Below are 15,958 nucleotides of genomic sequence, written 5' to 3' on the forward strand. Positions count from 1 at the left end.
TGAACGCTGCGGTCTATCTGAGCAAAGATCTTCTTGAGGTGTGTTGCGTTGTTTCAGATTTTGAGAAAGGAGAGGCTCAGTCCAATGAAAATTAACAAAAAGATTTAATTACAAAAATTAAAAATCTCACAAAATAAATTGTTAATATCCTCCAGGTATGTGGGCGGGTCCATTTTCCTCCAAATGGCTTAGGTCCATAGCCATTGGTCGTCACCCAATTGGGAAGGGTGTACCTTACTGTTCTACCTTTTGGTCGAACAAAAGAGCACCGATCCCAGACGTGAAACCCCCCTTCAATCTACAGGAATAAACCGTCTTTTGCTCTAAACTAATCATAGAGAACAACTGGGCTTGTCTCCAAAATGGTTGACACCTTGACCTATCTTAAGTGTCAATGAAACAGTCAAAACAAAACAGTCCTTCTGGCACTAAACAAAGAGGTGTCAGTTTTCTTCACATTACAAAGAGGATACAAACAATGGTTTAATCAACATTCTAATGCAATTGCCTGGCCTAAAATCCTGCAGTTTTACATTTGAAGAAAAACACTGAAACACTGGAATTAAGTTTGTTGTAACTTTTTAAAACTCAACAGGTGTTCAAGGTTGAGATGTGATAACTGTGAAAGTTACATAATTTTCATACTCATCAAAACAACTATACTCCCTATATACACACACATCTCAGGATGTGCCACCCTGAACAGGTTTGATGGTTCAGTCACACCTGTCACCTAACATCAATCAACTTACTGATTTTAAATTTTACAGCTGCACTGCTACATATTTTTTATATTAACCAATAAATGACTGTGATTTGAACCATGTTGCTCGTAGTGACACTTTCAGAAAGAATGATCAGCTAACTCTGCAATTCCCATCAGCTGTACAGAGTTTTAGCTGCTCATTGTTGTGGCTAACTTCACGGCAAGCAACAGTTTTCAGTGGAAAATCTTTGATAAACCCACTGCACACTACCCGCCAAGCAACAAACAAAAAAGTTAACTAGCTGGTGAGCATAGTGGAGCGTTTAGCAGCTAAAGAGCTAGACATTTTCCCCAGGAGTGAATGGAGAATAAAACCAAGCAAAAAGGAAGTGTGAATATTGGACCTGCATTAAGAAATATGACCAAATGTTGAGTAGAGTTTGCAAAAGGTTCACTATTGTGTTTACAGCTTGTTGCACTGCCTCCAAGTGGTCAAAACAATCAAGTTTAAATCCATTTGTGGTTGAGAGTCAATGTGCAGGTATTATTCCCTTAACCAATAATACTATTACCAAAAGGTGGAAGAAGTACTCAGCTCTTTTATTTAAGTAAAAGTAGCAATACCACAGTGTATAAATACTGTAGTATATAAAATGTTTACTTAAAGAGGTCATATTATGCTTTTGGCTTCCCCCCTTATTGTGTTATATATATATTTTTGTGCATGTAATAGATTTGCAAAGTGATAAAACCCAAAGTCCTCCCCAAATGGAATTACCATCTCCCACAGAAAACACTGCACCTGAACTTGTTGTGGTGGCCGCCCGGCTGACGGTGAGTGTCCTGGTTTTTTCTCCTTTTTATCAGTTATTCTGCTTTTTCCTTGGTTTTTCTGTTCCCTGCCTGCCTCCCTGTGTTTTCTCCCCTGTGTGTGCTCTCTCTCCCTCTGCTCCTGAGCCCAGCCAACGACCCACACCTGCACCTCATCAGCCACCTCGTCAGTCTGCCACACCTGCCGGTAGTCAGCCTCATCCCTGACTGTATTTCAACCGCAGTTCTCCACAGCACTCTTGCTTGATCATCGTTGCTCCATACCCGGTGCCACCTCTGTGTTCAGGCTCTCATGTTTCTTGTTTTCTCACATTTTCCCTGTGCTTAGTCTCCGTTATCTCTAACCCTGTCTCTCCGTCTGTTTCCCTCCCAGGTTCACTCGTCCTCCGTTCAGTCTGCTGGGCTCGTCCTCTGGACCTCTCCTCTGCGGGCTTCCCCCACGGTGTCCTCCCAGTTCTCCCTTGCATCCTCCCTTCCTCGGCCCCAGTGTTCCCTGGTTCCCGTCCCGTCAGTTTCCCTGTGCCAGTGTTTCCCCGGCATCCTCCTCTCCCTCCACTCCAGTCCCTCAACCCCCTTTTTCCCTAAATAAACCTCCTTCGCTCAGAGTGCTGTGTTTGGGTCCTCTCTGTCCGTAACAGAACTGCCTGAAAACAGCTTGTTTGTAGTCCAGCGTTTACTTTCGTAAACTGTGTCACTTTGAAACTCGCGTCATAATGCTCACCTAGTTGCTAGTCAAGTATGATCTGAAAAACACTGGTGAAACACACTGACCTGCAGCACACACAGTGACAAGACATCCACCTACTGCCTGAAGCGGGAAGCTTCCGGTCAACGATCTGGTGCGAACGCGGAAGTCCCTGAAACCTGCATTCTATTGAACGGCCAGCAGGGGACGACTCTTCTGGTTGCAAAAAGAAATCTGGCTCCATTAGAAATAATGGTAAAATGACCCTACATCTCACCTGAATAATTACCTCAATAAACGCTTTCCTGATTATGGTCTGTCGCTAGTTTCAAGTCTTCTTCAATACAAAATGTTTATTTAGTAAATTATGGTCCCATTTCTTTAAAAATAGACCATAAAGTAGAGTATGTTTCAGGGTGGGATTATCTATGTTTGACAAGTCATTACCATGGCGACCTGTCAATCAGGCTAGAGTGACTTGTACCAATGGTACTGTGTAAATTTAATCAGCGCTGTTGAAAAACCTTATTAGGAGTTGGCTGCTCACTTTCTCTGGTGAGTACGTTTAGTTTTAGGACTGTTGTTCACTAGACAAAATTATCAGCCCTGTTAAAATGACAGTTAACATGAATTACAGATGCACCTAGCTAAGCAAGCTAGCTAGCTCCACACATGGCTGTTATCGTCCAAATATGGTCACTTCTGGGCACTTCCTGGTAGCAAAAAATTAACATGGCGGCGCCCTATCGGTCAAACTCGAGACTTCAAAACGGCAGTCCACAAACCAACAGGTGATGTCACGATGCTGCTTCCCCTTACCCCCACCCTGCCTACCAGACGTTAGAGACCATCCAGGCAGTCAATGGACATAAAGTCGTTACTGTAACACTCTGAAACTCTTGCTCCAGTCTAGGTTGCAAAGCTGGTTCGGGAACATGTACAGCTGAAACGAAGCCGCAGTTACCGGCTTGTCAGGACCCGCCTCACAACAAACATCAAATAGAAGTGAGATGCTTCGCTCCATTGATGAAACACACAGGGTTAAAAGAGTATGACAAAAATATGGTGTTTTTAAAAAAAAAATTAAACCATGTAAACCTATTCTGGTACAACTAAATACAATTATGAATAGAATGAGAATGAAGAATGGCCCATGACCTGTAAAGCTGGAACAAAATATAACAAATGTATACTGACAGGTTGCATAAAATTGACGTATTATACTGCATTTCCAGTCCTATATTGCAGTTCTGTGACTCCTGTATGGCCCCATGCTGCTGTTGTCAGTGAGCGGTACACACAAACTGAGCGTAGCTGTGCAAATGACCATATATGGACCTCCGTCTAGCTCCGTGTGTCTGGAGCCGTTGGTAGAAAAAGCTGTTTAAAACAGTGTTTGGAACAGGAGGAAATCTGAGGTTGTGCTTCACAGGGATTTCTTTTAAATACTTTAACCTCATTAGGCTATTTGAAGCTTTGGACATGTTTAACATGAACATATAAGATTGCAACATTGTAGATTAATCATAAAATATGGAAAAGCATAATAGGTCTCCTTTAATCTATAACAACACATCATAATTAATTTGTTAATTATATTTTGTATTATCAATCTGCAAAGTAATTAGTAACTACAGCTGTAAAATAAATGCAGAGCAGTAAAAAGTTCAATATTTCCCTCAGAACTGTAGTGGAGAAGTGTAAAATAGTATAAAATGGAAATTGTCAAATGTAGTAAAAGCACCTCAACATTGTAAAGCACTTGAATAAATGTACTAAGTGATTGCCCAGCACTGACTGTTACAAATACTACAATAATTACAACTAGAACAACAAAAGTTGCAGGCTGAGGCCACATCTTCCATCTTACAATACCTACTCATTTTGGCATGACTAGTCCTTTCCAGCTGCAACAGTCTACCCAGTGGTAGGAATGGAGGCTGAGTTTCTGTAATGACCGCCTCTGCATGCCCTCTCCAAAGTAGCCAGTTTCCTCTGGTCAGCCGCTCCATACCGGGTTCACAGCAACCAGCAGGAAGTTTACAGCCACCAGTCAACCCAAAGCGTGCTTGTCTTTGTTCAAGAGGCCAAACGGCCTTTGTTGAACTGCAACAAAGAAAAAGCTCTAAAACAGTCTCAGGACTGCTTAGTGCCACCATAGGTCTGAGTACTGTGCAGAAAACAAAAGTCTCACAGACTACTTCTATACAGCTATGGCACGATGACAATAATCAGGCCACATTAAAAGCTATTGTTTGTGGAAATGATTTTTTTTTTTCAAAATGTACCTGTCTTTATTTCTACTTTGTTTTCTGCTACAGACCAGTGGCGAGGTCAAAACGCAGATGCATATCTGATTTGTGTTTTTCTTGGCTGACTGCAGGCTTATTAGCATGCTGTGTGGATCTCCTTGTAATTCCCCCTGTGGTGGAGGTCGACTATGTGTGTGTGCCCTGCCCCGCAAAAGCAATTCAGTTTGTGTACATTAGATGATGTCTGGGCTCAGTTATATATGCCAAAGCCACACATTTGGGACTGAATTAAGTCAGTTAATTTCAACAATGGCTTTATGTTTTGTTGACTCTGTGTGGAGTGTACATAGCAAATCAACCTCATTGAATTGTATGGTTCTCTGTAATAGAAGCTGTCGCTCAACACAAATCTTCCCTTTTAACTATAGCTTGTGCTGTTCCTACATTGTGGTTCTTACAGAGCAGCTGCTGGTAAAAGAGGGAAATAATTGTGAAAAGGGCCACGAGAAAATGCTTAACTTGTGTTGGCTCAGCATATTTCTGTGCCGGTTTCTGCTGATGACTCTGTGTCCAGCCCCTGCAGCCTGTCTTTAACTCCACCATGCTATAGATGAATTGGCACTTTGATGTAGTGATGCATAAATGGCTATGGAAAACGCAGCATGCAGTGTTGGGCACTAACTCAACTTGAAAGCAAACCATGTGTTGTTTGTGTGCGAGTGTGTTTGTCGGACAGACATGGCGCATATAGGGAGGGATGTGAGTCACCCTATTTCATGTAGTAAACACTGAATCGACCCACGCAGAGCCTCCCATCTTTCATGTGTCCTTGCTGTAAGACGTTTTATATCACTCACTAAATCATCTGTCAGTCTCACAGGCCTTACAAACCATTTGGCAGTAAGTGAATGTGTTTTTGGAGGAGCACAGAGCTCCCATCAGAAAAGGAAACTATAAGTGTGCTCAACTCCACTGATAAGACTTTTTCGCTCACCTCCAGCACAACAAGATAAATCACTCAGGAGTTTGGTGCCTATTCAATATTTCAAGGTTGTGCGTGTTCTTTTAAATACAGGGAGACAAAGGTTCAAGAAAAGATCTACTCAACAAACAGTATTTATAAAAATGCTTTTAAAAAAGCAGCTTGAATTAAACCTTATTGTGCAAACCTCTTAACATGTTTCACCCGAGCAGTAGAGGGCGTGTTGCCACAACAGTACCAGCCTTGACCCGGAGTTCTACTGTGTGACATCAGCTCACTCTCTGCTAGACTGAATCAATACCACGAACAAAGAAGCTTCAGAACATCATCTCCCCCTGACCCTGGCTATGACAAACACACAAACAAACACATTTACACACAAATTCCTTAGGTGACATATTGATCCGTCTCTCTCTGACAGAGTCCTTGGCTTCAGATGTTGAATGTGTGACACCTTGGCAGGAAACTCACTGCTTTATAATGGAGAATGGGGGGCGACCCAGATTGGTCTCATTTTAGAGCATCAGTCACACTCAAGCTTGTGGTTTATAGTTCGGAAGGTGACAGTATGTCTGCCACAGGAAGTGGTTTGTTGACTCTGTCCTCACAGCTTCATGCCTGATGCTAGGGAGGGAGAGTGTGATGTCTTAAACTGTCCACAAGATGACACTGTGGGACTCACAAAGTACCTCATTGTTGCTGATGGTACTTTTATCTGCCATTATTTAAATAAAATGTTGATTTCCTCTACAATGACATGGGTTTCCAGCCAGAGAAAGCGGCTGCATTTACTATGAATTTATGAGTACATTCTGTTCACCGCATGCAGCAACCCCACATCCAATTTCTCAAGCTAATTCCAGCTTTTAAAAAATGGCTTCTCAGCAATTTAATATCTCACATCCATAAAGTTGGATGACACATGAGACAGATTTAAAAAAGGATGATCAGTATAGGTGCATTTAGTCCCTGGTACAGGTCAAGCTCCAAAAACCATGGATCCTACATTTCCCATAAATGTAACCAATAGCATTGTTTTTGTCATAGCCTCCTTGCCTGGTAAATGTCTGAAGCGTAGCCTCTCTTTCATAAATCTTATAAAAGAGAGCCCAGGCTGAGATTACCCTGATGACATCACAAGTCGTATTCATTTACACAGACTTGGCCATGCTCCTTGTGACAAATAAGTTGATCTTCATGTGCAAAATTGGTGGAGTTCTCCTTTAAGAAGGTACCACATAGACACTGCTTCATTACATCAGTCAGTCATTTCATGTTTGTGACAAGTAATATACCTACTAAATTTGTTGATGGTGTATAATAACAGTTAATTATGCAATGAAATTGAGAGGAATGAGTGGAAATAAAAAAGAGCTAAGGATATTACTATTTGTTGTTCTCGAGGTACACAAGATGTTAACATTTTTACAACAACATTTTGACAAACACCACACACTGAGAAATATTTAATACACTTAATAAAGTGTAGTTTATTCTGATTGCCAGAATAAACAGCCACCTTGTTGTAACCTGTAATAAGTCATCTGTGTTGATGACTTACTATCTTTAATGGCTACTCATTACAATACATACTGATTAAAAGATTGTTGTGTTTGCATTTTACTTTTTACCCACATGTTTACCTTAAACCAAATTATTAATTAAATAATTCCTTTTCAGGCTCTACTTTAAAGATATCAGAATAACCTGATGTAGTTCAGTGCCTAATTTAAAATAAACTAATTTAGATTAAATTGTACTGTGGTAGTTTTCAACTGACCAATTTCAGACTTTGTGGTTTGGGTCCCAAAACCTGCTTCTCTTCTCTTTGAGGGGAGGCCAAAGTATTCTGGGAGCTCAGGATCAAACCTCTACTCTTCCCCCTCCTCATCAGTGAAAAACAGAACCAGCGCTCATGCACTCAGTATGAAGATGATGGACCCTCTTCAGCTGAATCCCCTGCATCAGCCAGGTCAAACTAGAGAGTTTTACTCTTTTTACTTCTTTGGCCAATCACAGTTGCTCTTTCACTCAAGGGACCAATTAGAGAAGTATCAGTCCATTCAGTAAGAGTTATGTTACTGAAAGGGAAGTAAATCCAGGAGATGGCTTCTTTACACCAACATCACATCACTAACACACTCAGTGGCCAACCAGCTGTGGTCGGAATATATCGGAGACCAGTGGACCAAATATTGTATCTCTGAGCAGCCTGAAGCTGCAGTGCTTTACAACCACTAGCCATTTTTCAAACAGCTTTGAGCCAAAGACAGCAGTCCTGCCACATTTTAGCCATTCACATGAGAGATGTCAGCCAATGGCGGTGGATCTGCTAATATTTTAAATAAAAAATGATCATTAGTATTTTTTTCTGCTCCAACTGATTTACAAAGAGAAAAACAGAAAATAGCTTTGTTTGTTTCAGTCAGCATTCCTCTACTTTCTAGTTTCATCACATGATTTACAAGACTGAAAATAATGAGTTAATGATTACTCATCTATGGTATAATATTCATCACAAAACTATCACTCATGCATAATATCACGATGCATATACTGTGCAACGCTGTAATGCAGGTGTGGTAAAAATGCTCTAAAGTAAGAAGAAAAATCTAAATCAAATTAACATTTGGTGTGACCCCCTTTGCCTTAAAAGTAACATAAATTCTTCTAGGTACACTCGTACAAAGTCAGGGATTTGTAAGCATATCATCAAGTGTATGATTAAACAATTATACTAAACAGGTGCTAACGATCAACAATTCAATATTTAGGTTGAAACAGAATCTTTACCCGAAACAGAAACAGCTGTGTAGGAGGAATCCAACTGGGTGAGGAACAGCCAAACTCAGCTAACAAGGTGAGGCTGCAGAAGACAGTTTACTGTCAAAAGTCACACACCGTGACAAGACTGAGCACAGCAACAAGACACAAGGTGGTTATACTGCTTCAGCAAGGTCTCTCCCAGGCAGAAATTTCAAGCTAGACAGGGGTTTCCAGATACGCTGTTGAAGCTCGTAGATGCAGTGGTCAGCCAAAGAAGCTCACTTCAGCAGATGAAAGACAACTCATGCTTACTTCCCTTCATGATCGGATTATGTCCAGCAGTCCAATCAGCTCAGTCACACCTCCGACATGGAAACAAGGCCAAGAGACTCAAGTATGCACGGAAACACCGGAACTGGGGTGCAGAAAAATGGCAGCAGGTGCTCTGGACTGAAACTCAAAATTTGAAATATTTGGATGCAGCGTAAGGGAGTTTGTTCGCCGGCGGGCTGGAGAGCGGTACAATAGTGAGGGTCTGCAGGTAACAGTGAAGCAGTTTGGGGCTACATTTCAGCAAACGAAGTTGGGGGTTGGACGAAATGAATGGTCTCCTCAGTGCTGAGAAGTACAGGCAGATACTTCTTCATCATGCCAAAACCATCTGGGAGGCATCTGATTGGCCCAAATGTTTTCTACAGCATGACTGGGATTACATGAAGAGAGAGGAAAAGCAACTGAGGGTGCCTAAATCCACAGAATTGTGGGTAGATCTCCAATTTGTTTGGGCCAACCTACCTGCTGAGTTTTTTTGAAAACTATGTTCACTTGAACCTAGAAGAATTGATGCTGTTTTGAAGGCAAAGGGTGGTCACACCAAATATTGATTTGATTTAGATTTTTCTTTTGTTCACTCAATTTGTATTTTGTTAACTGATAAATATAATCTATTAACATGTCTATTTTTGAAAGCATTCTTTCTTTACAGCATTTTTCCAAACCTGCCTAAGCCTCTAGAACAGCACTGATTATTATATGGGTAGGGAGAAATTCAATTTGTGAGGTCAAATCAAACCACATACAATTGACATATGGATGTCAATTGTCTATGACTTCATAAATATTTATGAAGCAGGTTGTGCATTCAGAAATGTGTCAGGAAATTTCGATTTATATATGGCGGTTACACAGGAATTTATTTATAGACACAGTGATATTGATTTTCACAAAATGTGCCTGATCCCCCTTTGCATTTGTATGACTTCTAATGTGGTGCATGTGTTTGTATTGTTGCATGCAAAAATAATTTAGCCTTGAGACGCAGCCTCACACAAAGGATTTTGTTAAAGAAGAAGCTTGCGCACTGGTAGTTGTAAATTCAGTCCACATCATTTGAAGTGCAAGTGCTATTATCCAAGGTCCACAATCTTCTGTGTCCATGAATTTATATAACATTCAGAACTAATAAATCAATAGCTTGGCTAAAACCTATTTGACTTACATTATATATGTAAGAGTAATACTATCACAATTGGTATAGTAAAGCAAGGATAGATTGTCTGATGTCCTCTTAAAAATTCTCAATACTCCTTTTGTAGGTTGCCAAACTAACACTCTCCCCCTCCCTCCACTACTCCTTTGAGGCAACTTCAGAGCATCAATATTTAACTTGACATTGTCAAATCTAAAAAAAGAAATGGTGCTGAAAGGAAGGTAGAGCTTTGAAGCATGTTTGCCTGTAGACCCGTGCTGCACACATGACTGATTTCCTCTCTGACTTTGATGACAACACAGACACACAGTGGGGACTGCAGGGTCATGACACACACACACGCACGCGCGCGCACACACACACACACACACACACAACGGTCATTGCTGTGCTCTTACAACCAGTGCATCGATTCACCACAGGTTTCGTGGTGAGATTGCTCTCTCGTGGTACTTGCTGTTGAAAGGTGTGTGGTGGTGTGTAAGTCCATCAGCAACTTACAGTTTGGGGGAAACCACAGTGTTGCAGGGGACCTCTTCATCTCAATTATGGCATCCACTTGCTCTGTGCCACCTCTCATTGGTTGGTCCCATTACATTCTTGAATGCATGCAGTGATCATGCTGTGCTGACTATTACACCACAAAGCCCATCAACAACAAGTTCTTTGTGAACTACATGTTTCTTGTCTGTTTCACCATCCCCTTGACCATTACATCCTTCTGTTCTCTACTCTGCACAGTCTAAGAGGGAGCAACCGGCCAACAGGAATCCAACGCCCAACAAGTCCTCCAAATTAAACGACAAAACACATTGTTTGTCCATGCGCTCCCGAACAGCACATATGCATTTTCTGATTAGCAGGACAACATAATTGAATTGAATGCCTTTTAAAACCATTACAAATCAAACAGTGACTCACTATCGCCTCTCGGGAAACAAGTGGTATTACAAGACAAGATGGGCCGTGGCTAGCTGGTTAGCATACTAACTTCAGTAGATATCTCTGCAACACAATACATAGACGTCTTTGACATGATGTCAGAACTGTTCACATTCTGTTGATAAAGGTCATTTTTTTTAATGTTTAAAACTAAAATTGTTTTTTCTTACACATTGCACCTTTAAGGTTAGGGGACCTTCGTCGTCATGGTTGCAATAGTAACCACTTGATTATGGTTAGGGAATTATAGGGGCCATGATTAAAAGAAAGCCACGTTGACTGTTGGTAGGAAACGGGAAGTCAAAGTTCCACTTTGTCGAACCCCTCCATGCGCCCTGACCTCTTCCTTATGCAGACTTTACTTTGCACCTAATGGACAGGAGTCATACTTACTACAGTTGCAAGAGGGCTTTGCCTCTTGAATGTAAACATTTGTGGTTTTGGGGCATTTACTGAAATGTCTGAGGCTGTTTTTTCTTGGGTCTCCTGAGACCCCCCAGAGGGCCAAGCGTGTAGTCACACACATGGAGGTTATCATGGTTGTGGACTTCCTTGTTCACTGGGTGCCATATGCCAATGTTGCAAGGTACCAGCTGTTTCTGACACTGCTTTGCCTCTCTGCGAAAGAGCTCAGCTCGCTACAATCCTCGGATCTACACCTGCGTGAAGTAGTTTCGCCACTGTGTGACGACCTCGCTGTGATGTGGAGGAAGCATTATCTGTGTCCTCCAGCCTCCAGTGTGCCCTCCATCAAACGGACTCAAAACACCTGCCTTCATATTTAAAGCAATGCCTTCATTTATGAGAGTGACAAAAATTAAAGCACACTTCTTTTGCAGACTCAATACGGATATAACAATGACTTTCCCCATTGTTATTTTTGGGTAAGAACATATTCCAAGAGATTTGAATAAAAACACAAAGGAAGATTTGAATAAAAACACTGACCACAAGGTCTGGATAGTATCTCCATTTTGAAATAACCATGACTGAACGACAGCACACAAAGTTTGAAATGAATCATTCAACAGTGCAACAGGCAAAGACGACATTTCCGCATGCATTTCTTAGGACAGTATAACTATTTTATTGGCTCAGTCTGAGGCAGCTTCCAGAGTGCCATTTTTTCCCTTAAAAGTGAATGAGTCACTCTTAAAACTGCATTATTCTTACCATGAGGTGTACTGTAATTTGCCTTTGATCAGGAGCACTGTATGCATGAAACAAAAAGCAAAACACTTGAATATGTACACCACACGCAGCACAAGTCGGGGATTTGCTTCTTTACCCGTTAGACAGCAATACACGCACACATTTCACCAGAGGAGGGAAGCCAGGAGGAACGACACCTATGAGGCAGGCAAAAGTTCAGTGTCTTGACAGCTCTAAAGTAGTCGCTACAGCGGTCATTGTGGGGACATAAAACCTCGATCGAGACCACCATCAAGTCATGAGTCACTTCTACTGGATGCAACTTTCCTCTAAGTGTTTCCATTGGACAAAGTCAGATTTATTTTACCACTCGCCAAGCATTGTCGCATCTGTATGGCAGCAACACCTGTACACTACCTGATTATAGTTACTGTATTAAACAGCCCCTTTTCACTGACATTTTTACATGTCACAGTGGGAAGAGGGTCCTGTGGTGGGCATGCTGGCTCATTCTCATAGGATATTTGGGAGTTTAAGTAGGACAGAGCCACCATTTCAAGTAATACCAGTGGTTTTCCCATTATGACAATTCAAAATGCAGTGAAAAAGGGCAAGAAGCTGTAGGCGCAACATTGATATAAAAGGACATGAGTAACATTACCATTAATTTGAAGTTGTATTTCTGGCGACTCGATGAATGTTCATTAGTCACTCTTCTTTTGGCCTCCACGGGGTATATATATGTGTCTTTTAGCAAAATGCTTTTCTATGTACACCTGCTAGATGCTAAATTTGTCTGTCTGCTGTTTGGTGCTGGCCAGGTGTTGTAGCTGGTTCATCAAGTCTTTTTCACTAAAAACAGCTGCCTGCTGCACCTATAAATGGTATTGATGAGACCGGTGACAATGAACTAAAACAATAAAGTTGTGTGCTATAAGCAAAAAAACAATGAGCTAAAAGAGGCTAAACCATGTCTGTAGTCCAGCGGTGAACTGCAAAGTTGGTAAATAATGCTCTGGTTTTGTGACACCGTTACAAGTAGTCCTTCGACCCCCCCAGTGTAAAATGAAAGCACTAATGTCTACAGCCAAGCTCGTGGCTCTGTAAAGCTGCACAGAGTTACAAAGCTGCTTTGAGCTAAAAGCTAACATAGTGATGTTAGCAGTGGTGTTCATATGTTGATGTTCAACAGGCATAACCACATTCAAATCTTAGTTTTGCGTGTTAGCAAGCCAACATTTTCTAATTAGCACTAGTACAAAGTTGGCCTACAGCTGAGGCTGATGGGAATGTCATGAGTTGAATTATTATGACTCATTTTTAGAGGAACATGAATGGTTGTACCAAATGTCATTGCAAGCCATCCAGTAGTGAGATAATTGCATTTGAAGCAAAAAATATGAAGCCACTGGCAGCGCAAAAGCATAAATAAAATTCATTCACACCATTTATATCAAATTATAGAGTAGCCTAATCTTTTCCCAATAGCTGTTAAGATATTTCACTCATAACAATAATGACAACCTTATGGTAGAAATAAATGAGGGGATCACCAAAGTCAGTAGGCTGGATGTCACAATTACTTGGTAATCCATCCAGTAGTTGAGACATTTCAGTCTGAACCAAAGATGGTGGACAGAGGTGTGAATCGAATAATAAAAAAAATGCTCTGATGAGAGTATTAGGTAAAATGTCTCTTATTTGTTTAAACTGTGGAGATTTGAATCAAGCACAATACGACAAGCTGTTAGGGGAAATTAAACAATCAGTTATTTGTGGATTTTTGAAAGGTATGCCAAAGATATTCTATCAAGTTTACATTGGGATTAAATAAAAGATTTGGATGGCTCCAACTAAAGCAAGAAAAGGCACAATTTAATTAAAAATGACTGACTTTAATCTTATGAGACACAGTGTATTTGGATTTCTGGAACAGGTGCTGATGGATTAGTGTGACAACTGCAAGAGGTTGCAGCCATTTTTCTTCTTAATAAAACCATCCACCACAATAGCCTCAAGCGCCATGTACATGCACCATATCCTACTGAGTGCTGTTTCTGTAACCATGATAAGAAAAACACACACTGCATGAAATGCCCTTTGAACAGCCACAACACATTCCTCCACCACACCCCTCTCTCCCTGAGAAGGCCGATTTCCATGCACTGCCGAGCATGAGACAGAAACAGCATTAGGACAAAGAATGACAGCAGCATGGATGCCCAGCAGTGGGAACTACAACAGCCTTGTTATAAAGGATGCTGAGCTTCCTGTGAGAAAAGTAACTCCAACATTTAGACGCTTTCTCCCTCTCTTTAGTGAACGCTTCTTGAAATCTAAAAATAACCCTGCACTTGTTTTCTTTTCATTTACTTTTCTCCCTCAGCCTTGTTTACGCGACTACAACTCTTGTCTGCTCCAGTCAGTTTGAGGAAAGAGCCTGTTGAATCGGTGTTTCCATGGCAACGGGGGGGCAGAGGGTCTCCAAGGTCTGAGCAAGAGCACCTGGAGCCAAGCTGATGGTAGAATGGAGGCATGACCCGGCGGGCTGTTGCCGCGCTGGGCTGTAGTCGTGTTATTTCATTACCGTCCCTTCCTCCTGCCTGGCACTGACATGATAAATTGTCACCAGACACGGGTTGTTAATCATTTCTGGGGTCACACAAGCAATAAAACATGGAGCTCTGTTCTTGCATTTGATGATGGGAAGGAGTGGAGTATGTCCTGATAAAGAGGGAGAGAGAGATTTAAAGAGAGGGGAGGAGAGTGTTTCGCTGCTGGAAAGTGGATTGCATCCATTATTTAGGAGCTGCTTCCCCCTTCACTGTGAGAGAGGAGCGAGAACAGAAAAGTGTTTGCAGGATACAAACATCTCCTCTATGTCTCTTTGTCCTGAAAAAGACCCCTTTCTCACATGAGTAAAAAATGGACTTAGTTAAATACTATAAAATTAAAATTATATATAATTATGGGTATTAATTTACAATGAAACCCCGTCTTAAATTTTGTAATCAATAATCTCAAATGAGGCATGTGTGAGAACACATGTGTTACATACTAGCGCATGCAGCAAAATCCATTAAAGTAGTCATGTAAAAACACTTTCAGATCACTGGATCAAAAGGAGTAAAATGCATTGAGGCCCTGTTGAATTGCAGAGAAACTGGGCCAAAAAAAGCTCTGACACGTTTGATCATGACGCTTCATCTCTGTTTCCCATTTCGTCTTATGAACTGCAGATTGTGTCTACAGGGTAATCTTGAATGCACTTTTGAACATATGGTATTAAGTAACTTGGCATGTGCTACAGTAACTGGAAGAAACTTCATGATGTAAGCTCAGAAAATCTTTACAGTTATCCTCCCCCTCCCCCCGACCAACAAATCTTTCGGCAGATACAGGCAGAGGAGGAAGGGAAGGTGCTGAGGACAACAGGAGAAATAGGGCACAGAAACGGCACAAAGTAAGTAGTGAGAGGAGGAGTGGAGGAACATTTTTTAAGACTGTTCTATCCAGGCTTTGAAGTTGTGAAAGGATGGAAGCTCTTTGCTTTACTTTTCTTCAAAGACTTCATTTCCACACACACACACACACTTTTGGGAGGCCTGGGATAACAATGTCAGCCTCCTCACTCTTTTGTCTTTGGTTTGCCCAAATAATGAGAGCTCTGTACTCTACAGAGTCCTACGATACAATTTCTACCTGCCACCCAATATCTGCCTCACTATGACACTTACACTACATCTTTCTATTGTTAAACCAGGAACTTCAATGACTCAAAACGATTCCAACGTCTGTAATAACCAAAGAAACTGAACCGTAACAACCACATTCTTGTTCATTTGTTGAATATATTATTTTATTTTAACATCATCATCATCATCATCATAGTTTAACTTTTAATTTTCCCTTCATTCATTTAAAATGATCACCTCTGAATGTACACATACTGCAAACTGTCAAAAATATACAAACAAATGCAGGCTTGTGCTATAGTCTGGTCAAATGTCTAAAAAACAGTGGCACTGGGGGAGAGAAAGAGAGAGAGAAAGAAAGAGAGCGAGCAAGAGAATAAAGGCAGGAGAGAGAGAGAGAGAGAGAGAGAGAGAGAGAGAGAGAGAGAGAGAGAGAGAGAGAGAGAGAGAAACATAGA

The 15,958-nt window shown here is 41.2% G+C and overlaps 1 protein-coding gene across 1 annotated transcript in view; it reads left to right on the forward strand.

Annotated features, from left to right (window-relative positions):
- The window catches only part of rhol (rhodopsin, like), a 14,031-nt gene extending 2,522 nt beyond the window's left edge, over positions 1 to 11,509 (forward strand). Inside the window, 5 exon segments of the mRNA XM_046075703.1 lie at positions 1,911 to 2,044; positions 10,147 to 10,487; positions 11,145 to 11,276; positions 11,278 to 11,356; positions 11,493 to 11,509. Coding sequence (XP_045931659.1) covers positions 1,911 to 2,044; positions 10,147 to 10,487; positions 11,145 to 11,276; positions 11,278 to 11,356; positions 11,493 to 11,509 — 703 coding nt within the window.
- The last annotated feature ends 4,449 nt before the right edge of the window (positions 11,510 to 15,958 follow it).

The sequence above is a fragment of the Micropterus dolomieu genome, linkage group LG18, assembly GCF_021292245.1.
Source record: "Micropterus dolomieu isolate WLL.071019.BEF.003 ecotype Adirondacks linkage group LG18, ASM2129224v1, whole genome shotgun sequence".
Taxonomy (NCBI): domain Eukaryota; kingdom Metazoa; phylum Chordata; class Actinopteri; order Centrarchiformes; family Centrarchidae; genus Micropterus; species Micropterus dolomieu.